Source organism: Takifugu rubripes, chromosome 12, assembly GCF_901000725.2.
Source record: "Takifugu rubripes chromosome 12, fTakRub1.2, whole genome shotgun sequence".
NCBI lineage: Eukaryota > Metazoa > Chordata > Actinopteri > Tetraodontiformes > Tetraodontidae > Takifugu > Takifugu rubripes.
The window spans coordinates 12,088,786-12,111,762 of NC_042296.1; the positions used below are offsets into that span (position 1 = coordinate 12,088,786).

At 47.0% G+C, this 22,977-nt stretch overlaps 4 protein-coding genes across 4 annotated transcripts; 2 read left to right on the top strand and 2 right to left on the bottom strand.

Moving 5' to 3' along the window:
* Nucleotides 1-2,806: 2,806 nt before the first annotated feature.
* On the bottom strand, nt 2,807-10,335 carry rprd2a (regulation of nuclear pre-mRNA domain containing 2a). Its single transcript, XM_003969348.3, is given in 11 exon segments — nt 2,807-5,186; nt 5,264-5,446; nt 5,534-5,731; nt 6,163-6,246; nt 6,249-6,495; nt 6,901-7,076; nt 7,156-7,282; nt 7,819-7,871; nt 7,979-8,130; nt 8,253-8,382; nt 9,869-10,335. Coding segments are annotated over 11 exon segments (3,123 nt in total). The 5' UTR covers nt 10,044-10,335; the 3' UTR covers nt 2,807-3,588.
* Nucleotides 10,336-11,693: 1,358 nt separating this feature from the next.
* Nucleotides 11,694-12,811, bottom strand: mrps21 (mitochondrial ribosomal protein S21). Its single transcript, XM_003969295.3, has 2 exons — nt 12,654-12,811; nt 11,694-12,135 (listed from the first exon to the last, which is right to left on the bottom strand). The coding sequence occupies exons 1-2, from the start codon at nt 12,734-12,736 to the stop codon at nt 11,955-11,957; spliced, it is 264 nt and encodes an 87-aa protein (XP_003969344.1). The 5' UTR covers nt 12,737-12,811; the 3' UTR covers nt 11,694-11,954.
* Nucleotides 12,812-13,757: 946 nt separating this feature from the next.
* On the top strand, nt 13,758-15,918 carry crabp2b (cellular retinoic acid binding protein 2, b). Its single transcript, XM_003969294.3, has 4 exons — nt 13,758-14,005; nt 14,791-14,969; nt 15,072-15,188; nt 15,598-15,918. Exons 1-4 carry the CDS (start codon nt 13,819-13,821, stop codon nt 15,646-15,648), a joined length of 534 nt encoding a protein of 177 aa, XP_003969343.2. The 5' UTR covers nt 13,758-13,818; the 3' UTR covers nt 15,649-15,918.
* A 2,608-nt stretch (nt 15,919-18,526) lies between these two features.
* On the top strand, nt 18,527-22,828 carry scamp3 (secretory carrier membrane protein 3). Its single transcript, XM_003969293.3, has 9 exons — nt 18,527-18,954; nt 19,197-19,277; nt 19,900-20,013; nt 20,137-20,257; nt 20,431-20,559; nt 21,254-21,416; nt 21,511-21,612; nt 21,753-21,870; nt 22,023-22,828. The coding sequence occupies exons 1-9, from the start codon at nt 18,901-18,903 to the stop codon at nt 22,170-22,172; spliced, it is 1,032 nt and encodes a 343-aa protein (XP_003969342.1). The 5' UTR covers nt 18,527-18,900; the 3' UTR covers nt 22,173-22,828.
* The last annotated feature ends 149 nt before the right edge of the window (nt 22,829-22,977 follow it).

Below are 22,977 nucleotides of genomic sequence, written 5' to 3' on the forward strand. Positions count from 1 at the left end.
ACATCCAGCGACGGTCCTTTATTCGGCATGAGCGTCTGTTTCTGGAGCTGCTTCTTTCTTTCTCTTTTTCCCCTCCTTCCTTTTTCCCGTGAAATGCTCCGGATAATTTGTTCCTCTTTCTTTTCGTCGCGGGACGAAAATCGTTTATGAAAATAAACCAACGTCCATCTGTCTTTGCTGAAGGTGTGACAGATGAATTTCTGCTTCCTCCGAGGACCGGGGGGAATTATTGGCAGTCTGCTGGTCCTCCTCTCTCTCTCTCTCTCTCTCTCTCTCGCTTTTTCTCTCTCTCTCTCTCTCTCTCTCTCTCTCGCTCTGTGTGTGTGTGTGTGTGTGTGTGTGTGTGTGTGTGACTGTACTCCTTTGACGTCGTAAGCCGGTGTCTCCCTCCCTGTCCATCTCAGCCCCCCCCCCCTCCCCCTCCCCCTCCCCCTCCCCCCCGGCCGTGTTGTCTGCCGTTAGGGACCGTCGTCAAACTACCACACCGCTGAGCGCAACAGGAGGCGGAGGGAGGACAACGGAGTGACGCACAAAGTTTTGACGCTTTTTAGCTCCAGATTTGGGGAGGAAATTCGTTTGATTACCACGAAATTAGATTGAAAATGAAAGTAGGGATGTGAGCGTGGAAAGATAAACATCTAAGAAGGAAAGGAATATTCCTCACTGGCCAATTGTCCTCAGAATAACATGAAATTACACTTAGGAATACTGGTGAGGTCAGTGGTGTGTGTTTGATCAAGAAAAGCCTCTGTTTCAGTGTCACCTGTAGCTCTGAAAAGAATGGAAAATGGAATGGAAAACCCGATATTCGATATTTTCTAAGCGAAGCCTTTAAGCAGGTAAAAATCAGAAAATTAAAAACGTAAAAAATTATTTAAAAATCAGAACGTAAATATTTTTCGCGTTTCATCCAGAGGAGTAAGCGTCAGACGCTCCCTGGCGGGCGGGCTTTGTTCTCTCCGGAGCTGTCCGCGGTGCTGAGCAGTCCGCCCAAGTCCTCGCGCACGCACGCACCACCGCGACAGTGCCCGACACCAAAATGAACCATTTCCAACCACAGCGTTGGCAAATTCCGAGACAGACGCGCGCACACGCGTGCACACGCACCCTGCGATGACAGGCAGCAGGCCGCCGAGTGCAGTCACGACTCGGACCTGCGCGTCCACGTTCAAGCGCGTGTGTCCCGTTACGCGGGGCAGAGATCAACCCACGGATAATTCCTTTATTTCTCGGCTTGTGTCTATGTCCAGACCACCATCTGCCCCAGGAGACTAAACCCAACGTGCCCTCAAAACGCCAGTCAGCCCGGATGCTGTCCTCCACTGGATCCACTGGATCTACTGGATCCAAACCAGCAATGTGGGATCCAGGGACATGCAACGCACCGTCTCTCATTTTATTGTGGTGTTTTATATTTCAGTAGCCAACGACGACATCTGGTGACCCCCCCCCCATATAGATGATATCTATATTTATATCTATAGAGTTACGCAATATTTCTCATGCTTTAATTTCTCATAGCTTTAAACTAAAATGTAATCTTGTGATTCAAATCACATAATAGCCTAATAATCCCTGCAGTACTCTCTCTCTCTCTCTCTCACTCACACACACACACACACACGCACACTCCCTCTCCAACCTTCATATTCTCCCGAGACACAAACAGCGAGAGAGAATTCCAGCATCTTTATTTTCTCCACGTGCACTAGAAACTGGAGGGAAACTCGGCTGCTGCAGGCCGCACCTGCCCCCCGAGGAGTCGCCTCACAGGTGAGACGCTGGCGCCTCCGCCCCCTCCCGTCCAAGAGCTCCTGCATCAGGTCAAACCCCTGGAACCCTGAGGAGGAAGACAGGACACTGGTTCAAATGTGGGAGGACGGTGGGGACGCATCATCTCCTCTGTGTCCAGAGGGAACGTGACGAGTGTCCCGACGGGCTGCAGCATTCAACGTGACCTTTCTCTCCTAAAACATTCGTCGTTTCAATATTTGCTTAAAAACCTCTCATTAAAACCTCTCTTTGACCTTCAAGGGCACTGAAACACAAATAAACTCAAGCTAATCAGTCACAAATACACCCACGTACAGAGTTTAAAACCGCAGAAAAGTCCCGATTGGGTGAAAGAATGCGTCACCGTGGCAACAACTCCAGATTCATTTGAAGGCAGTAATCAGATGAGCATGACAGTGCATGTCTGTCCTGAGGACAGTCCTTAGTTTAGGAGTCCCACTGAGGTCAAGGTCAAGTGTTCAGCTCTGTAAATATGGAACATAAAAGACGCTCTAAGGCTGAAATTCTTCCACCGATTGTGAAAATGAAGTAATTGAGGAGGTCGGAGTGACCAGTTCCTGCCTCAGTCTTCTCGTTTTGGCCTTTAAATGAAACCCTGAACACGGACAAACGTTCTAGTAGCCAAAGAACGTAAAATCAGCACTTTTTTCAGGAAAAGTCAATAACAAAAGATTTGATTTAAAATTCCAGCTGAAGACGAACGATCACAGGACCTTTCGGACCGCCCGGACCTGCTAAAGTTCCGTCCCGTCACCTAATTTGTCGTATCTGTCGTGCCGATTAGCTTTGACGTTGTTTTTGCCATCAATATTCCTCATTTCCATCCTTTTATTCCAGCATTTTTCCCCCCGTTTGCCTTCTTTTGCCTGTGAACTCACTTCAACGTCTGAAATATCGTTGCACGGCAACAGCAAGTGAGACGTCTGTAACGGCGACTCGGTAAAAACGTGGCGGTGGATTAATCCGGGGTCAATTCATGATGCAGGAATCAGAGGAAATAAAAACCCACACGAGGTTTCAAACAGAGATTTTTATTAGTCAGTACAAATAAAAGGAAAGCGGAGTCGAGTATCTTCATCCCCTTGACAAAAACGCACTTCTTCTGTGGTGGCGTGGAAGGCTGAAAGAGATCACTCTCACACATCTCTGCGTCCTTCGCACGTCCCTCTTGGAACGGATCCGAGCGGCGCCGCCCCGAGGAAATTAATGAGACGTAAAACGATGGGCGGAGGGACGTTCAAAGGAAACATGGCTTACATTCAGAACGGCAACAGCCAACAAACATTATCCCCGACTATGCAACTATATCACGTTTAAGAAACAGAAATTGAATAACAAACACGATGGGCTGTTTTCATAGACTCGTAGAATTTAAATGGTCGTATCGCGTCACTATGGTTACCGCGGAGACGCTAAGGGAGAGCAGAGTAGCTTCGTCTTAGCCAAGCTGGCTGACAGGTGGCTACACGCACATGCACCTCATGCACACGCTCTCATCCTTATCAAATCCTCAATGATACTTGGCTAATAACACAAAAAGTGAATTATATATCCACCTCTTATTTTCTTTAATCTTCTGTCTTGGCTCCAGCCCAGCAGCTGCTTCAGAGCACCCAGCGTCTTGCCCATCGGTGGGGAACGTCTGTTCCTCCTCCCCGTCCACGCGGGTCTTCTGGCGGCCGCTCTTCTTCTACCGACCCTGCGTCTTGATGCTTGCTTCGCTGTCATGGCGGGCAGGGTGTGGGCGTCGACGATGAGCTTTCCCTCAATGGCAACTGCAGCTCAACTGTCCAGTCAGTACCGTGGGGGCGGAAAGGGCCGTTTTGGAGCAAACATCGGACCCGGGTTCCCCCTTCCGAGTGGACCTGGGCGTTTGCCTCGCAGCCTTGGTTCGGGGCCACGGAAAGGGGGGAACGGCGGACGTGGCGGCCCTCTTGGGAAATGGTGGGGCGGCGGATGAGGAGGCCGGTGTGGGGGGCGGAGTCCGGGGTGGCGCATTTCAGGATGAGGCGGCGGTCTCCTCAGGGCGAAGCGTGGAGGGGGAGGAGGGCCGTGCCGCTGGTAGTCATGGGAGAAGTAGGGGTCTTCGGCGGGGGAGAGAGGGGGCGTGAGATGCCCTCGAACCCTAGGGTAGCGATGTGGCGGAGGGCCTGGCCCGGGGTGTCTGTGATATGGCTCATCGGGGTGGAGGTAGGGCTCCTCTTGAAAGAAGTGGTCGTTGTGGGGGTGGGGCTCATTGTGGTAATGCTCGGGGGCCTCCGGGTAGTGCTGGTCCTCGGGGCGAGGAGGGGGCGCCCTTTCGTTGTCATAGATGGAATTGTCGGGGTGAAAGACGGACTTGTGCTGATGGTCGTGGACCACCATGCCGCTGATCACGCTGCCGACCCTGTCGCCCATCATCTCGTCCGCGCCGGCGTGCAGCGGGGGCTCCTGGGGTATTAGTGCGCCGCTTGTTCCAGGCAGAGGGTTTTCAAAGACCCGAGGCGGGGGAGGGATAACTGGGACAGGGGGGAGACTCTTTGTAAAGAAAGCCGAGGCAGCATTGAGGCCCTGCTGGGAGGCCATGTTTTTGGGCTGCTGACTTTGCTCTGCTTGGTAGGGATAAAGTCCTGCTGTCTTGTTCTCTTGAGCCCCTCTCAAGGGTGGTGCACTGAAGCCCCCGAGCAGCTGAGAGCTCCCCTCTGGGTAACTATTATTATACCAGCCACTCTCATTTACCATCTGAACCGGCTCCACTGGCTGCGCGCTAGCGTCGCTGCCGGGGGCCATTTCTCCAGGTCTTCCTGTCTGAGCAGAAACGGGAGGGTAAAGGCCGACAGTAACTCCCCGCTCGGACACGTCGTGGTTAGCATACGTCTGGTGCCGGTAAAGCTGCCCGTTCTGACCCACGGCTGACCGCGAGTAGCTGCTGGGCTTCTGATAAGCGGTGGTAGCCGCAGGAGCCGCCGCACCCTTGTCCATCATCTCGTCTTGCGTCGGCGTGCCTCCGCCTTCGTCGCGCACTGGCGTTCCATCCTGGGCGTCCGCCCCCGTCACCGGGCTGAGGTTTTCCCCCGGCTGCCCCGGAAAACGCAGGTCAAAGGCATTGAAAGCCGAGTTCCCCTGCAAGAAGTTGTGGATCTTTGACTCTAAACTCTGGGAGATGAAGGAGGGCTCGTGCTCGGCTGACAGGTCCATGTCGTTATGAAGAGCCTGGATGAGCGCAGAGGCCGGGTTGTAGGTCTGAGCGGGAGCTTGGGAATCGGAAGGCACAGGCGTAGCACAGGCGGGAGGCTGGCTCTGGGGGGGCACTAGTGACGCCGACGTGGATACGGGAGTGGGAGGAGCCTGGTCTGGAGCAAAAGAGTCTATGCAGGCATTTGCAGCCGGGTCGGTCAGGAGAGAGTCGATGCCTGGGTGGAACCAAAGAAGAATGCTTGAGAATGCAGCTTTGATCCTTTCATCACAGAATCAGGACTCAGATTCTCACCATCAAAGCTGCTCTGCTTCTGGACTTTCGACAGAGCGCTGAGGAGATCTACTGGACTCACGTCAACCTTGGAAAGAAGGTTCACCAGTGAAGTGGCGTCCTGCGGAGCTCCGGAGGCAGCGGGGGCGGCCTTCACCGAGGATTCAGCTGGGACCGTCACAGGGGGGCTCTCCACCGCCACGTCTAAAAAAAAAAGCAACGAGAACTCCTCATTTTGAGATCTCGCCCAAACATTTGGACCCAGTTGAACGTCCCCGGGCCGAGACTCGCCTGCGTTCTTCATGACCGAGCTCAGACTGTTGAGGATGGAGCCGATTTTAGCCAGATCAATGCCGTCCACAGCTGCCGCGGCATCTGACACCGGGGCCGCGAAGGGGCCGACGGGCCGTTCCGCCGCCGCCGACGGCTCCGTCGTGGCGGGAAAAGGAGCCGACGCCTCTGGCTTCGGGGGGCATTCAATCTGTTGCTCTAAGGTGGAATAAAGTGCAGAGAGAGAAATCGGCGAGAGCGTCCGAGTGCTACCGGCTGGCGGAACAACGGCACAGACGGAGCCGTTTCCAACTGTGTTCATTTAGAAGCGAAAACATCATTTCAATTAAACGGGCTGCCAATACTGTTCAAGGGAAAAGCAAATAAAAGGTGTCGGGATATTCAAATTTGATTCAGATTGAGTTTTCCATTCATTCTGTAATGTCAGAAAATTAATTAGAAAGTGAAAACTCTTCTAATTTCTAACTTCTAATTAAGAACGCAAGAAAAACAATGATTGTGTGCTGGAACAAACAGCAGGTGTAACGAGCGGCCTGGACTTAATTAGAGAAGTTTACTGACTTCTACTAACCCGTTATTGCGTAACTGAGGTGCACAATTCCAAATATAGTTGAATAGCCACAGCTCACCTATAACTCCGCCATCTGCTTCCTCCTCAGACAGATCCATGTCTTCCACCATGCGGTTGTCATCGTTGTCGAATGCTGCCGCGTGCTTGGGGACCCTCCCGGGGAGGAGAGCGGGCTCGGGGCCGGCGGCTCCGCCTCATCGTACATAGCAGAAACGTCCAGATCGGGGTGGCCCAGGTCCATGTCGTGAAACGGGGATTCGGAGCCTGTCGGAGAGGGCGCGTCTGCAGAGGGCGAGGGGATGGGCGAATCGTCCAGGTCCGGTAAGGTGGCCTTCAGGGCGTCCAGCTTCCGCTTCAGGTGGGACACCCGGTTGGCGAAGGCCTGGTAGGCCTGGAGGACACAAACCAGAGCAGAGCAAACCCCAACTGTAGATTCTTCACACTCAACCTGCCCTCCAGGAGTTCCCTGCACTGCCTCTGCATCCACTTCTGTTTTCTGGGGAGGGAACATTCTACACAAACGTCTCCGGATCGGTAGCTGAGTTCTTCAGACTCTGACAGACTGGCTGCAGTGGTCGTGGGTCACAGCACCGTCCCTGTGACGTTGATACTGAGAGAAAGAGCTACCTGCATTTCCACTAATGCTTGGCGTTCCCAGGAGAGTTCCCTGGTCTATCAGGTCAATCTGATAGTGAAACGCTGTAATAGGGGCCAGTTTATCCCCCTAGGACTCATTACTGTAGGTAATTCATCTTTAATTAACATCCCTCTGACAACAGATCATTCTGTTACTCACATTAGCAACAATTTTGACCTCCTTGTACTGCGTTTCATAGAAGATGTCGGCGTTGCCGAGGATCTGCATGAGCGGAGGGCCTGTTTTACAATGGCCGTTGAGGAGCTTGATGAACTCTTGCAGCTGTGCGCTTCCTTCCTCAAAGTCCTTTGAAAACTTCTTCCCTCCAGCCTTATCTGTAACAACGACACGCGGCCTTTTAACGGCGCTGCTGCCAGACCAGCAACGGCGGGCTGCACGGTAATAAACGGGCACCTTTCAGCCTCTTGAGGTTCTCGGCGTTGCAGATGTCGATCCTCATGGCGGCGAGCTGCTTCTCTCTCAGGTCAACCTCCTCCACAGACTTCTTGTATCTGGACAGCTTGTCCACCAGTGCCTGGGGCTGATGCAAAGACATTGCTTTATTAATTATACAATGAATTATTACAATCGTTACTAATTATATAGTTCACACCTCAGAGGTGCTGCAATAAAAGGCCTGTTGCACCTGTTTGGTGTTAACAACAAACATGGCCACCACAACGCCGACATCAGCCCACCGCTCACCCACAGGGCGCCACACTGGCCGTCTGCCCTACGGCCACAGTCCTGGTGGACATTTCTGCTGCCAGCATTTAGAGTTTGAATAATTTAAAGACGGTAAGCGATCGAGCCGCTGTCCTTTCCCAGTTTTAATGCCACATATGTGCTTAAATACGGCTTTAGAGGAAAAATAACAAATAAATAACACAATAAATCCCCTCAATAAGCTGTGCTAATGCTGATTAGAGCACCCATAACACACACAGTGACTGATGCAGCGCAACAAAACCATATTTTACTACTTGACGGCTACAAGTAATTAGAAGTTTCTCTGTATGCTGAAAAACTTCTTTGAAGCGGGTCTGCTTCATCTTGAACGCTTCATTTAATGCTCACCACAAACTCGGCCACAATTGTGGACAGTAGATCCGCTTTAGACTCCACGGGAGCTGCAAGACAATCAAACCACAGTAAATAATGAATCAAAGTGCAGGAAAGAGAATCATCCAACAGAATACAAGCACCAGAAACGTGCTGCGACACCAAGCACACTCACTTTTTTGCTCCACAGGTGTCTCAGGGGGAGACTCTGCTTTGGTTAAAGTACTTTTGAGCTCAGTAATGAGGGACCCTGAATACACGCCTCTTTCCTCCCAGATGGACAGAATCCTCCCCACCGATTTTATCACCTTACGATCACCGTCCAGGCTGGAGGAGAAGCGAGAACAACACCGGCGAGCAGAGACGTTATTGATTTGTTCTCCTGATTACACCCTCGTTATTTATTCATGACGCTGAAAAGAAACCAAAATATCACATATATTACTCACTTGACCAGCATGCAGGCGTCACGCAGGACCTCGGCGAACGCCGTACGGTAAACGATGGCGTTCTTTCTTTTACAGTTCTGTATGACATCATTGGCCACGTAAAAAAGGTTGAGCCGGTGGGACGAAACAGCTAGAAGAGAAAAGAGAGACTGAACTTTAATCTTCTTGTTACTCCAACTATATATATATATATATATATATTAATAATGATTATTACTGACAATGGGTTTCATACAGGTTAAAAGATTTGCTGTGCTTAAAATATATATGACAATTAAACAGCTTATCACATAAAATATGACTGACAGGACAATAGTTGCTGTTTATAACCTGCCTATAAAAGCGTGAAGATAAAAGGTAGCGACCAGTGGAGGAAGATACAACTATTAAAACTGATTCAATATTTCTTCCCTACATCATATTGAGAGCTGAAACCAACAAACAATTAGATCAGTTTAAAATGACAGATTTAAGTATCTTATCGTAGCAGAAATCTCTTTAAAATCAAAAAAAAAACATCAAATAAATCTTATTCATTTAAAAGTGTTCGTTCAATAGTTTTACTTCCACATTTAAGAAGTTCAAAGTCACAAATAAGAGACTATTTAAAGTGTCTGTCTGAGGTCAAAGGGCAGAGAAGACGCCGTTATATTGACCAGGGGTCAAAGGTCAGATAAGGGCTTATGAGGGTCTGCTTGAAAACAAGAATATAAGTGAAAATGTCCCAAAAGTCTGGATCAAAGAAGAACCCAGTAAAATGTGATTAATGTTCCTTATCATCTTGATTAATGTGTTTATTGTAAAGGTCTCCCCACTTAGTTCCAACCCTAAAATCTTACTTTATTGAACACTCTCATCTCTAAAACACCAACCACAACCATTTTGACTGCCCCCCCCCAAAAAAAAGACATCAAAGCAACATTATTTTAGTTAAACTTACAAAACTACCACAATAATATCCAATAATCTTCTAATCTCTATGGAAACCTTCGATGCACAATCAGACCACGTAAATGCAACAACCACACAAACAATAAATATAAAAATATATAGTGAAGCAGGCAGAGAAGGACGATGGGGGCGAAACCTGCTGGAAGAAGCAGTGTAAATACAGTAAATATAGTAAGTAGTGATTGAACAGTCGCAATGAGCTGCTCACAAGGACACAAGGGAAAAGCCTTAGGCCACAAATCGACAGTTGCATGAAAACAGACCATAATGAGACGCTAAAAGAGCCAGTGAACGTGTCAAAAGAGCAACACTTCTTATTTGAAACTAAAAGAAAGGTAAAGAAAGCTGCAGCAATGATAAAGTAAGACACATTTGAACGTCTGTGTGTGTGTGGCTGCTTTACCAGAACTTACCAGAGGGTAAATAAAGAGTAAAACACAACCAGAAAGTTGCAGATTATCTAAACTGCTGGACATTTGATCACATTAAGAATACTGCAGCTGTCTCCTCTCGGTTATAAACCAAAGCTTGGCACAAACTTCGGAAACACCCTAAATAAGGCAGCATGGGCAGACACGCTTGTTAGGTCGCAGACACTCGCAATAAAGGCGTGTTTACGTTCAACAGCTAATGTTGGACGCCGACAATAACGCCAAGCTACTTACATTTCTTCAAACACTTGATCCAGTGGCGCACAATTAGGCTGTGGTACTTCTTGTTATCGACGCACCACGTTGACAGTCCTTGAATTGAATCCATCGTGTTTGTGACATTTTGAAAGCGCTTTTCTAAAGAAGACTCCAGAGAGTCGCCAGAAATGGCTCCTGCTCCTTCTGCCATGTCCGGAGGAGCTCGCACTGCGCGCTATCATTCCAAAAAGCAGCTAAAGTTAACCGTTGCTAGCCCCTAGCCTAGCATGCTAGCCCAATATAGCACTGACATCTACTTTACTAAAAGTGCTGCTTTTTGTGACAATCGGAAAACGGAGAGATATTCGGTCTGTTCCGAACACCTAATACTAGCATTTGGCATCAAAATTAATGTTTATTGTCATTTGAGATTACAGATTAAAACTCGGCGCCTTGTGTCAACCTGGACACCACTGTACCCGATACCTCTGTTTACTCGCTGCTGGCTGATGAATTAAAAACACTTCCGCGCACGCGGCGTCAGTGTGGCGCCACCTGGTGGCGCGGAGGACAACAGCGCTACGCACCTGGATGGAGGAAATTAGAGTAGAGATTCAAGACCAGGGGTCGCCAACCCAAAATGTTGAAAGAGCCATATTGGACCAAAAAAAAAACCAGAACCATAAAACCAAACAAACAAATAAAAAAAAGCCTTATATAAGCCTTATTATGAAGGCAACACATGCTGTAAGTGTCTATATTAGCCACATTAGACTACTTTCAAAATTATTCAAATTCATAATGAGCATTCATGATTAAATGTTTATTTTCCCTGCAGAATCCTGGAGAGAATGACGCAACACGTGACCACTCTGTTGTACGATGGTGCTTTAAGTTTAACTTCCATTATAATGAGATGTTGAAATTATATATTTATTGTACACATTTTTACAGCATTGAAAAACTTTAAGAATGTCTGTCATGTTTTTCCTCCGGCAGAAATTATATTAAAACAAAAAATATATTCGCACCATCTTTTTCCATTTTCATATTTTTGAAAAAGCTCCAGGAAGCCACTAGGGCGGCGCTAAAGAGCCGCGGATTGCCGACCCCCAGTGCAGTCAGTGATTAATGATGACAGTATTTCATTTAAAGGTTTGAGCACATCACCCTATTTTACGCCTCTACAACATTCAAACAATTATCTGTAATCGGTTTATGGAAAGAATGAAACAAGATGACCGTTGTAATATTGTTGGGTGACTTATCCTTCTAGCCTTTCAGTAAGGCAGTAATGAAGATCATTAAAGAAAAAAAAGAGTAAAATCTAGATTGATGTATGCCATTTATCTGATGAAACGATATAAAAGGACTAGATGCTGAACCATGTGGAGGAGGCTGCTGCGCGAGTCAAATGCTGTAGGTTAATTTATTGTACACCCACGTTCACACTGACATGGTCATGGCAGCAGTGTCACCTGCAAAAATGTGCATCTCAGAACTTCATAAATCAAATCCCCAACTTGATTTTACTAGAAGCTGCAATTTAATACAAGATTGTAATGAAATCTAGTATTAATAACGAGGTATATAGGCTACTCTGCATACTCTTGTGAGCTATGCAGTGAAAAATGACTAAGAAAACTTTGAAAACCTCAAGTTAAATGAACCAGTGACTGTAGGCTCTAATCAACTTACCGTTTAAAGCAAGTAAGGCGTTATTATTGAGGTGTCAAATAAAATGATCAAAGAAATGATCTATATTTAAACATTTACCTGAATTTACCAGTGAAGGATTTGAATGAATGCATCGATATATCCTATTCTTCTCTCATACTGACAGACGTCATGACACATTATTCATTTTCACTTTTTAATCCTGCATTCACAATTAAATGAAGTTGGAAGAAGCATCCACGTCACGACAGTCTTGGAGAGATTAGGAAAACAGATCGTAACCACAACTACAGCACATATAAAGGACATGTGGGACAAGAGAATGTTCATGTCAACGTCCTCATAGTCCACTAGTTGTTACAATGACACTGCATTGTTTATGATCTGCTTTTCCCAGTCCAGGCTGAAACAGTCCACTGATAACAGTTCATCACATTGGATTTCCCTAGCAACCAAGCCAGGGATCCTGTCGGTTCGTCCTGGAGATAAAGGCCACCTTTCGGGCCATTTCTGTGTTGTAGATGCGCTTGCAGTTCTCATAGCTCCTCCTCCGCCGTTCCCTGCAAGGCTTCTCGAAGTAACGCTTGCGTTTCACCGTTTCAATGATGCCATCCTGGGTCAGCAGCCTGAGTATAGAAAGGAGGTTTTTGCATTAAGACACGGATTGCTTTTTAAAACAGAGTTTGACAGCAGCAGCATGTGATCAACATTACTGGATGCAGTGTGCTTAAAAATTAAAAATGGATAATAATATGTGATAATGAATATGTATATACATCATTTTCATGATGAAACGTTTTAAGACTAAACACACAAACGTAGTGTCTGTTTCGTTACTTTACAGTCTAATATTAATGTGTCTATGTTGTTGATGTAACACCAAACTCAAGCGCCTCGACTGCACTTGTAATTGTTGTTTACGCTGCTTGTATTCAGACACTTTAAATGATTTAACCGAAAGGTTGTGTCCATCTATGTCATTTTAACCTCGTCAAAAATACGTTAAACTTGTCGGTGGTTCCAACGCGCAGCCGCAGTTCGGTGACATTGAACGGAAGACGTTGTATAATTTTAGGTCCCCTTATTATTTAGTGATGTAGCAGCAAGTGTCTCTGTGCGTTTTGTTAACATATAAAAATGTTACCTAGTTAGAGTCTTGTACGCCGCATCAACGTTGCTTTGTTGAACCATCACCGTTCGGGCGATGAAGCGAAGGTGCCGCGACATGTCGCTGCCGGTGTGTGCTTGATTAGCGTCCGTGTGGGAACACGTGGAGACAAACAGTTCCGGGGACCTAAAAACCAACCTTGTGATATCGATTTCTGCAGGGACAGTCGTGCCCGGGCTTACCTGTCATCATGGCCATTCTCTTCTTCATTCCACAGCCATCCTGTTGTTATTACTATCACCTGAAGCCAGTCAGTGGTGAATGATTGCATGTCTTTGGATTAAAGAGCTCTTTATATTGTTTTCTTTGATTAATTCCAACATTACTGTAACCCTAGAGTGCACAGTAGCAGTCTACTGCCTTGGGGAGGAATGTTGACAGCAGATAAGATTGTGCCTTCTTTTGTTGGATGAATACACTGGAAATGATCTTCTGTTCTGAGGTATCTTATTCAAATCTTCACAGCCTGAATAATGCATGAAATGAGAGAGGACCTTTAAGCCCTTTTAAGGATAAGAAGTTTATTGTCTCCTGGAAAACCCTTAATAAGATCTAGACTGAAGATAGAAATTAAGTCCCTGATAAAGTCTGTATTAGTTGGATGTGGTCGAATTCCAGTTGATCCAAAATCCCACCTTCTTCTCTGTGTCATTTGTCATTAAAAGATAAAAAGAAAAGTGCACGGTGTATAATACATCAATTATATAACTACATGGTAGTATCATCCAGCGGTCAGGATTTGGATTATTGTTTAAAGGTTAATGACATCACGGTTCCAAATGTTTCATTTCACTTTTAATTTATTTTATGCTATTGTTTTACATTTAACATAATTAATATAACACAATTACAAGCTACACTAACTACAACTCAATGGCAGGAAGGCCAATCAAATAGTCCAGGTCCTTGTCCTTGTCCTTTAAGCTGTTTTAGTCATTTTCAAATAAAATACGTGTGGGCCACCTTCGGACGTAAAACCCAGCCTGAGCCAGTCAGCATCAAAGCTCTTTCAGCTCCTCTGAATTTGAGGTGGAGGGTGAATTGGGAATCAGGGGGAAAGTCCCACTCTGCCACCAGTGTCTGTGTTGGGTGGATCAACGTTGGACGCGGGCGAGGTGTCAGCCAATCAAAGGAGACGCAGATGCAGACAGAGGAGACAGGGGCAGACCTGTTAACAGAGAGGACAGACGGACGGAGAAGCCAGTGTAGCTCATCATCCGTAAAATCTCACAGGGTGTGCGTTGCCATGGAGAGGAAAACTGCAGATTTCTCTGGAAAATGGACAATGAAGTCCTCGGAAAACTTTGAGGAACTTCTGAAAGTGCTGGGTGAGTAACGGGATATTTAATTTATCCGAATTTGTAGAAAACTGCTGCAAAAAAAAAGACACATTTAAATTGTTATTCAGGTGATTTGCATGTAAAATTATCCTTAAAAGAAAGAAATACGTGTCATTGTTTTCAATTGCATTACAAAACTGCATTTGTCAAACATCACGAAGGGAACAAAATGGTTTTTTTTACTGGGTTTACAGACTGCGGAGGAAAAAGAGGGAAGGGTCAGGACAGGGTCGGCTAGAGGCATCCATTAAAAATCTGAAGACAAATAGCCTGTGGAGGAATGTTAGATTAGACTCATCTGAAGCAAGCCTTCCTCATGCGGTTGTAATTAGAGCCAGTGTAAACGGAACTAAGCCTTGACATGGGCCCCCGCAGGCAGCCAGCTCTGAGGCTGATTTTCCCTCATTTCCCTGGGCCCCACTGACCTAATCTAGGTGTGTGTGTGCGTGTGTGTGTGTGTGTGTGTGACATTCATACCGCTCCATGAGCAAATATGGTCTGAGCGGAGACAGACCTCACTGGAAGCCAGTTAGACTACAAAAATCCCGAGGACCACGAAGAGTTGCACAAAGTAACTCAAAACAGCTGCGCAGCCAGTCGGACCCCAGCGGCACCACGAGCTGGTGGAAGAGAAAAGAAATTCCTGTGCTGGCTAAAATGGTTCCTGCAAGCCGAGGATTCAATACCCGTTGCCTTTTTGGCACAAAGGTCAAAGGTTACGCAACACAGTTTTCGATGCAGCCCCAATGAGAGCTCTGTTTGTGTGGGGTCAGGGGTCAACGTGTTCTTCAGGAAAATGGCAGTGGCAGCAGCCTCCAGCCCTGTAGTGGAAATCAGCCAGCAGGGAGAGGAGCTGTCCATCAAGACCTCCACGAGCGTGCGCACCACCAACATCTCCTTCACTGTCGGCCAGTCCTTCAGCGAGACCACGGTGGACGGACGTGCGTGTACGGTGCGTTTCTGGTCCACTTGGGTCGGTTATTCACTCGTAGCAGGACATGATCCCGAATCATATTCATGCACTTGTCGTTCTTTTTGCCATTAAACTCGGCAGAGTTTTCCCAGGTGGGAAACAGACAGTAAGATCAGCTGTGAGCAGACTTTGCAGAAAGGAGACGGACCCAAAACAGGATGGACCAGAGAGCTGACCAATGACGGGGAGCTGATCCTGGTAATTACTCTTTACAGGGCAGGATATGATGACGGCGCCTTATCCGTGTTCATCTCTATATTCGCACTGGCCGGGGCCACACACCCTGACTATGAGCGTTCTGTGCCTGCATGAGGATCCATGAAAAGATGCTTTTGCAAGAGATTTTAGAGGAAATATTGGGTCCTAAAGCGCCTCTCTATGTTGTAAATGCACAGAAAAACAAACCTTTATCTGTCTGGGCTGTGATTGACTCCATTTAAAAACTGGTTTCATTCAGCGCTAACTTGATTAGCTAGCATCAAGCTACAGTAAAGCTGTTTGATGGGGACTCCTTTAGCATCTTAAAATACACTCGCTCTTCTTGCAGGTGACTAAATTCAGAGATTCTAGATAATAGAGAGGTTTTTCTCCTGTTTTTCCATTTCAGACGATGATTGCTGGGGACGTCGTCTGCACTAGAGTTTATCAAAAGGAATGAAGATGGTCCCGCAGAACCTTTTTTTCCCTCTTTTTTTTAAAAGCCCAGTTGACTTTTATACAAATGAGTTTGTTCTCTCTCTTTCTCTCAGCGTGGCCTTGATTTTAAAGAGTGTACTGAGATAGAAAATGCTTTAATCTGCAGTACATGGGCGCATGTAGGGTCGCCAACAGCAAGCTGAACTCCTCCAACACCCTGTAAATACTTTTAAAAGCTGCATTGCAGTACGTCTGCATTCCAAATGTTAATAAAAGGTTTTATAGGAGTGCTTTTCGGTGGTGATTTGTCAGACCCTTCCTAACCCTGACTCAATTCCAGCTCTCCTGATGATTCCACACCCATTCCCCCTCTGCCTTCGGGCCGGTAATGCAGTACCTCATCCTGAGTTCTGCTGCTTGCCGTTCATATGCTCTAAATCAGGTTTGAAGGACATTTGGCAGAGATGAGCTTCCAAAAGGGCGTGGAAAGAAAAATGAGAGGCAGAAAATGTTTCATAGCCTTGGGAAATGTTAAACCCATTTTCCAGCTCAATTTGAGTGTGCACCAAAATCCCCCCCCCCCCCCCCCCGGAACTCTGGCTTTGCCCCAGGTACAAAGTGTTTCAGGAGGGAGAGTGATCCTTCCCCTCTCTGGGTGATTCTTCCCCTCTCTGTGAAGCCGTTTCTTCTTGCCTCCTGAGCACTTCCTGTTACGATTCATCTGAGATGCGATCGTTTCTCCAGGTTTCCAGACAGCGTGCACCAAACATCCGTGTGAAGCGTTTCCCAGTTTATACTCACAGCGTGGAGCGAGCAGGGGGAGGTCTGGGTGTCCTCCAGCATGAAGGGGAAATGTGTGTGTGTGTGTGTGCGTGCGTGGGTGTTTGTACTTGCTACATATTGAGTACCGAATTATGCACGCTACCCGCAAAGGGAGGACATTTTTGGGAAGTGAGAACATTTTGGCCGGTCCCCACAACTTCACTCCAGGAATGTTTGTGTGTTTGGGTGAAGAGTTGGTTTTGAACTTGAGGGTTGAGTTGTGTTTAGGTCAGGATTGGATTTAAGGTTCGGGCCATTTAGTTGTGCTGGTTATGGTTCGGGTATAGGGAGCCGGGACATGTGTCGTTAAAAGTCCTCGCAAAGATAGAAGTACAAGGTCCTGTGGAATAATCCAGGAATCTGACAGCAGTGAGCTCACATCTGCTCCGGGGGTTCTGCTGTCTCGGTTCACCTCCGCAGCAGCATCGAGGAGTCTCTGTTCTCCCAGTAGAAAGTCCACATGTGATGCTTCATCAACACATGTTTCATTTTTGGAAATATTCCTTTAAAATACAGGAAGAAGTTGGTAAAACTGCAACGATGGCCCGAAGTATCAAATAAAGAAGGAAGTGAAATAAAATCTGAGGAAGGATCAACTGGTACGAACACTGTGTGTCCGTCTATTCATCCATCAGGCACGTGACAGCTGGAATAAACATGAAATAGTCTGACACACACACACACACACAGCCACACACACACACACACACACACACAAGACATGAGGAGCGTGGTAGATGACCTGACAAATGCTAACTTGTTAGCCGGATCACTTCCCACGTGCATGGAACGCCGACTCCCTTGACTGGAGGGAGAAACGCTGCAGTTTTTGAAACGGGGCATCAAATCGTTTGTTTGGAGTCGGGGGAACTTGGACAATCACCAAATGGAGGAAATGAGGCGTCACGGCTAATCACCGGCACCAACACATAAAACCTGCAACTGGTCTCAAGCAGAAAACGCCGCTCACACGTGCTCGTGCGTGTTAAAGGAGAACTTTTTGACTTTCACAGGGGCGCTCACGCTCACAGCAGTGGGTTGGCATCAGCATGGCGTTTTCATCAGTCAAACACAGCTGTTCCAGTTTTAATAGCTCAGCCTTTCCCACTTCATCTCCATCTTTTTCTTTTTCAGCTTTAATGCGTTTTAAAAAAAAAATCTGCTTGAATTCTGGTTTCAAGGTTTTGGGGATTTTCTTTGGTAATATTTATATTGGACGCAAAGCACACAGATTGGAAGAGCAATTCTTTCTGTGTTAAAGGCAAGACTTAGATTGGAGTGTTCTTACTGCAAACCTCTGGATAATTTATGGGATTTGAATGACTAATCCAATGTTAGGATGCTCTTTGTTCTGGAAGAGAAGGGGAAGAGCTCCAATTTTAATGATTGTATTTGTATTAAGAGACCAAACCTCTTATAAAGCATATGTATTGTTTCCATTGAGCAGTGCGATTTTGGTTAAATTGGCAAAACTTAATAGGGGATCCACAGGTAATTAGATAGTTTAATTGTTTGACTTAAAGTTTTGAACTTTCTGACTGCCCATCTGTTAATAACCACTAATGCTCATAAAATGTTAAGACAACTAGTCATAGAAATGCAATATTACTTTTTTTTTTTTTTTTAAAAAAAGGTTAAATTGTTTTAAAGCTCGTAAAACCTTTACACTAACAGAAAATGGATTACAGTATATGTTTTTCTTCGCTAAAGGCAAAAAATACTCCTTTGAAACTCAATGCTGACATCTGGTGGAGGAATATGGAAATGCACGTGGTCGAACGAAGTCGTTTTGTTTTGTTTCGAGAGCAGTGCAGTATTTTTTAAAATACGTTTTTACCATCCACAATATCAACAGCTCCAAATTGTCACAACAAAACATAATCATTGATTAAGTTATTGATCCAAAATAGAGAGGTACTCACAATGTGGGCAGAGCTAGGATTTATTACAATAACAGTAAACTACCCCCTGTATCATTATTATTAAATCACATTAATATTATTATTATTATTATTATTGATTGATTTTAAAAAAATTCAGGCGCTCGTCGGTCACGTGACAGAATCTGGCCGTCCACTTCCGGCTTCATTCTTGTGTTTCCTGCACGAGCAACGAACGGACCCATTTTGCAGTTCCGCCAAAATATCCGCATCTAGGTGCTGACAGCCGGGCCCGAGGAGGCCACCGCAGCGGGGAGGGCGCGCATCGACCTGTCGGCGACCGAAAACCGTCTGCAGCCGCGTCGGGAGGCGCAGAGAGATGATCTCAGGGAGGGCGAACACCGAGATAACCGCGTAGAAAACAAACACCACCCCGCCTCTTTCGATTCCAAGGCTGCATCAAACGCAGCGTCAGTTTCTGCTGAAACGACACCAGTTTTCATTTTCCCTCTCAAGCAGCAAGCGGCGGCTAGCCGACATTAGCCATCTGGCCCCGGAACGAGCCTCCTCCGATGTCAAAATACTCCGGCTTCCCCGAGACGATGGACGAACAGAACCCTTTCCAGGTAAGAGAGAGCGGCGGTCATGCGCCAGTGTTCCGTCCCAATCGTCAGTGGTGTCGGCCCTGTCTAATTACCGGCGTGCCGTTGCTCATGTGACGTTCGTGGCTTTGTTCCGGGCCTGGCAGCGGAACCTTTCATCTCCGCCCACTTGTAGCTCTTAATATCAACGACTGCATCAATGAAGCTTTGGGCTTTTGGTGGTGTTGCGTTTGCTCGTGCTCATCCAGGTTCTCTTTCTCTGCTAGGACCCTGCAGTGACTCAACACAGCAGCAACACCGGATACGCCACTCTGGACTTGTACAATCCGTTTGAAAGTACTACTGCGGTGAGAAGGACCGTTTATTAGCTCTAGGGAAATGACTTGTTACACATATATGAGCATCCGATGAGCACGTGCATTCCTGTAGGGGAGCCAGGTGGCGCTCAGCAGGGGCTCTGAGCATGTTGGGGGGGGTTGCTGCCTTGTCCAAGGGCACTTGGGCAGTGCAAAACCCTCCCAGTCCTGTCCCCTACAGCCTGAGCGAGCGAGCTTTAATGGCGTTTCCTTGCTTTCCGCTCCTCTTTCATGTTTTCTGTGGAAAGATCTGGGACCGCTCCCTGGTCCTGTTGGTCACATGACCGTCACATCTTAGCCCAGAGATGCCTGTTAAGCTAGCGACTGTTGTTCCAGACGTTGAACACATCAGAAACCTTCCGCGACAGATGTAAACACAGCAGCGTACTGCAACACCACAGTTCCTTTTTTCTGAGTCCACATCCTGTCAGCTGATATTTCAACACCGCGGCCAGAAAATCTCAACCAGGATGTTTTGAGTGCAACCCGAGGTCGTCTGGTACCGGCTCTGCCGCCGACCTTCTGCTTTTGCTCAATTCCAGTTTCGCCACAGTTGTGTGTTGACGAGTCGCTGTGTGATGTGTGCTGATTTGTCCTGTTCATCACGTTCCAGCCTCCACCACCGTACGAATCCACCTCCCCTACTGCCCCACCGGCGCCTTCGCAGACTCCGCCCAACAAGACGACGCCCACCGAGCCCCGTAACTACGGCTCGTATAACTCTCAGGTACGCGTCCTCTGCCTCGGTCGTCTTCCTCGAGACATTCTCTTGGTGCTGAATGTTCAGTTTAAGACGGGAATGAAACGCCATCCGTCCTCTGCCGCGTCGTTTAATGTGCGTCTCCGACAGACGGCGGTGAACGCGACCACGGCGGAGCTCTTGAAGAAACAGGAAGAGCTTGAGAAGAAGGCCCGAGAACTGGAGAGGAGGGAGAGGGAGCTGGAATCACACAGCCTGGGACCTGGAGCCTGTAAGAGTGTGCAGATGGACTCGAGAGGCTTTAGGCTGTAGATGTTCAAGCCTCATTACTTGCTTTAATACTGACTTCACACAGTATGAGAAATAGCACGATAAAGATGTGTGGCTGGTTAAAACAAGGCAAAATATAAACGAATGAATCCCGTCCTGCTTTCTGTTCTTAAGCCCGTCAGAATAACTGGCCTCCACTTCCGGCGTTCTGTCCTGTGGGCCCCTGCTTCTACCAGGACATCAATGTGGAGATCACTCAGCAGTTCCAGCGCACCGTCACCATCATGTACTACTTTTGGATGTGTGAGTCCCAGTGAATGTTACCGTATACCGATGGGGTGAATCCTCACCGCTGTAGCATGTTGGGGTGATTAAATCAGGCCAGCAGTGGAGTCCAGAATCAGGTGCTGGTGATTGAGCTGGTGGCAATGGCGCTTTGCTGACAGTAGGGGGCGCTCCAGCTAGTGGTCAGCAATAGATGACACTTAAGAACGACATTATTCACGTTCTGACATGTTAATCAAATCCAAGAAAGTATTGGTGGAGGCCTATGACTTTATACCTTGTGTACGCCTATTGTTTTTCAAGGATGCACCATTAAATGCTTTAGTGACTTTTAGTAAATGTATTTACCGTGTCAATCAAAGACTCTTGCTATATGTCTATAATTATTAGGCTTAAAGCCTTTTTTTAAATGTTCTAATGTCATGTTGGAGAACGCAGAGTAATGAAAAGATATTTCATATCCAGTTGGGTTACCAAGCTGTAACGGGCGATGAAACCAAACCATTTTTATTCCTCATAAAGCCAAGCATGAGACCAACTTTACCCCCAGCAGGAGGCAGAGAAGCAATAAATAGCGTCACGTTACATCAGCCAAGTCCTTATTTGTATGGCAGAGCGAGTTGTGGTGTGCGTGTGTGTAATGAAGCAGCAAAGATGGCCGTGCTGCTGGCTGTAGTAAACTCTCCTTTTTTCCCCCTCCTGCTCTGTTCAGTCTGTGCCGCCACGCTGCTTTTCAACGTGGTCTCCTCCCTGGCCATGTTCTGTGTGGACCCCTCTGGTAGCGGTGTTGGCCTGGGCCTGGCCATCCTCTGGGCCATCCTCTTTACCCCCTGCTCCTTTCTCTGTTGGTACCGTCCCGTGTATAAAGCCTTCAGGTTTGACCTGTCATCTTGACTACAATGACCTGGCACACGCAGGGAGGCATTCTCCAAAGCTTTCTGACATTTTCTTCTGTCTTTTTTCTTCCAGGAGTGACAGCTCCTTCAATTTCTTTCTGTTCTTCTTTATTTTCTTCGCCCAAGTGATCGTCTGCGTCATCATGACCATTGGTATCCCCGGATGGGGGTTCAGGTACGAGCACTATTTTTTGCTCTTGGTCTTCTATTTAAGAGGCACTGGTGGTAACCACCTTTGTCTATATTTCATTCAGTAGGGGTTCAAATTAGATTGTTGCGTTTTTTTTGTTCATATTTTTTATTCCTCCATCCCAGCGGGTGGATCGTGAGCCTGGCTGCCATGAAACACAACATCCCAGTCGGTGCCATCATGATGATTAACGCCATCTTCTTCACCGCTCAGGCTGCCATGGGGGTCGTCATGCTGAAGAAGGTGAGAACGGAATTATTTTAATGGAAGAATTGTCCCGGTTATGTGTCCTACAACGCGTCACAGGCGCCTGCCACAGGCGTAATAATCTAATACCTTGTGAACTGAGGTCTGCTGGAGAATCAAACAAAGAATTCTGCTCGCCTTCTCTTCAGATCCACAGCCTGTACAGGCAAACTGACGCCAGCTTCCAGAAGGCTCAGGCCGAGTTCGCCACTGGGGTCATGTCCAACCAGGCCGTCCGCCAGGCGGCCGTCAACGTCGCCGCCAACGCCGCCCAGGGATCTTTCAATGCACCTCGATAGAATGGGAGGCAGGCGAGGGGTCGGAGGCTGAGAAGCGGAAGGAAAAGAGGGGCCTGTTCATCTTAAATGAGGCTGTTTGGTGTTTGTTCCCCCCACAGGTGAATTCAGTGTGGCTGGGGAGGGAAGTTGGGAGTATCCACAGTAATTAGGCCAGGATCAAAGAACCTTCAGGGCATGTGCATGAGACAAGTAGGACGTCAACACTTAATGGCTGATTCAGGAAACACAAGTATGGTGTGAGGTGGGAAAACAAAAACGGGAAGCTGTATAAAGGCTTGCACCGATGCGCCGGGATTTGCTGACTTCAGCCACTGTTTGTATCGGGGGGGGGGAAATGTGCCAAGTGAAACGTTTCCTCTTTTTTTTTCATGCATTGTGTTGAGGTGTCCTCAAAAGGTGGAGCTGAATGCTAAGATGTTGCAATTTAAACGTCACCTTTGTGGTCCAGCTTCTTCATTTGGCTTAACTTGACTAATATATTGTTTTGTTAAATGTTGCGACTGGGAATGCCCATTTACCTTATTGCCAAACCTCTCATATTGTCAAGATTGTGTATGTTGTGTTGGTTAAAAATTAATGTGCCACTGTACTTTTGGTGTTGAGTTTTTTATGATTACACGCCACTATGATTTTAATAAAAAATATATCATCATGCAGCTCCTATTTTGTCATAAAATAAGACCTGGATATTTAGGAAGCCACTTGATTCGGACTTTACATCGGAATCATTAACTTGTTATACAGACGCTTAAAGTCAGATTGTGCCTCCAAAAACATCGGAACCGAACTGCGCCAACACAAACAA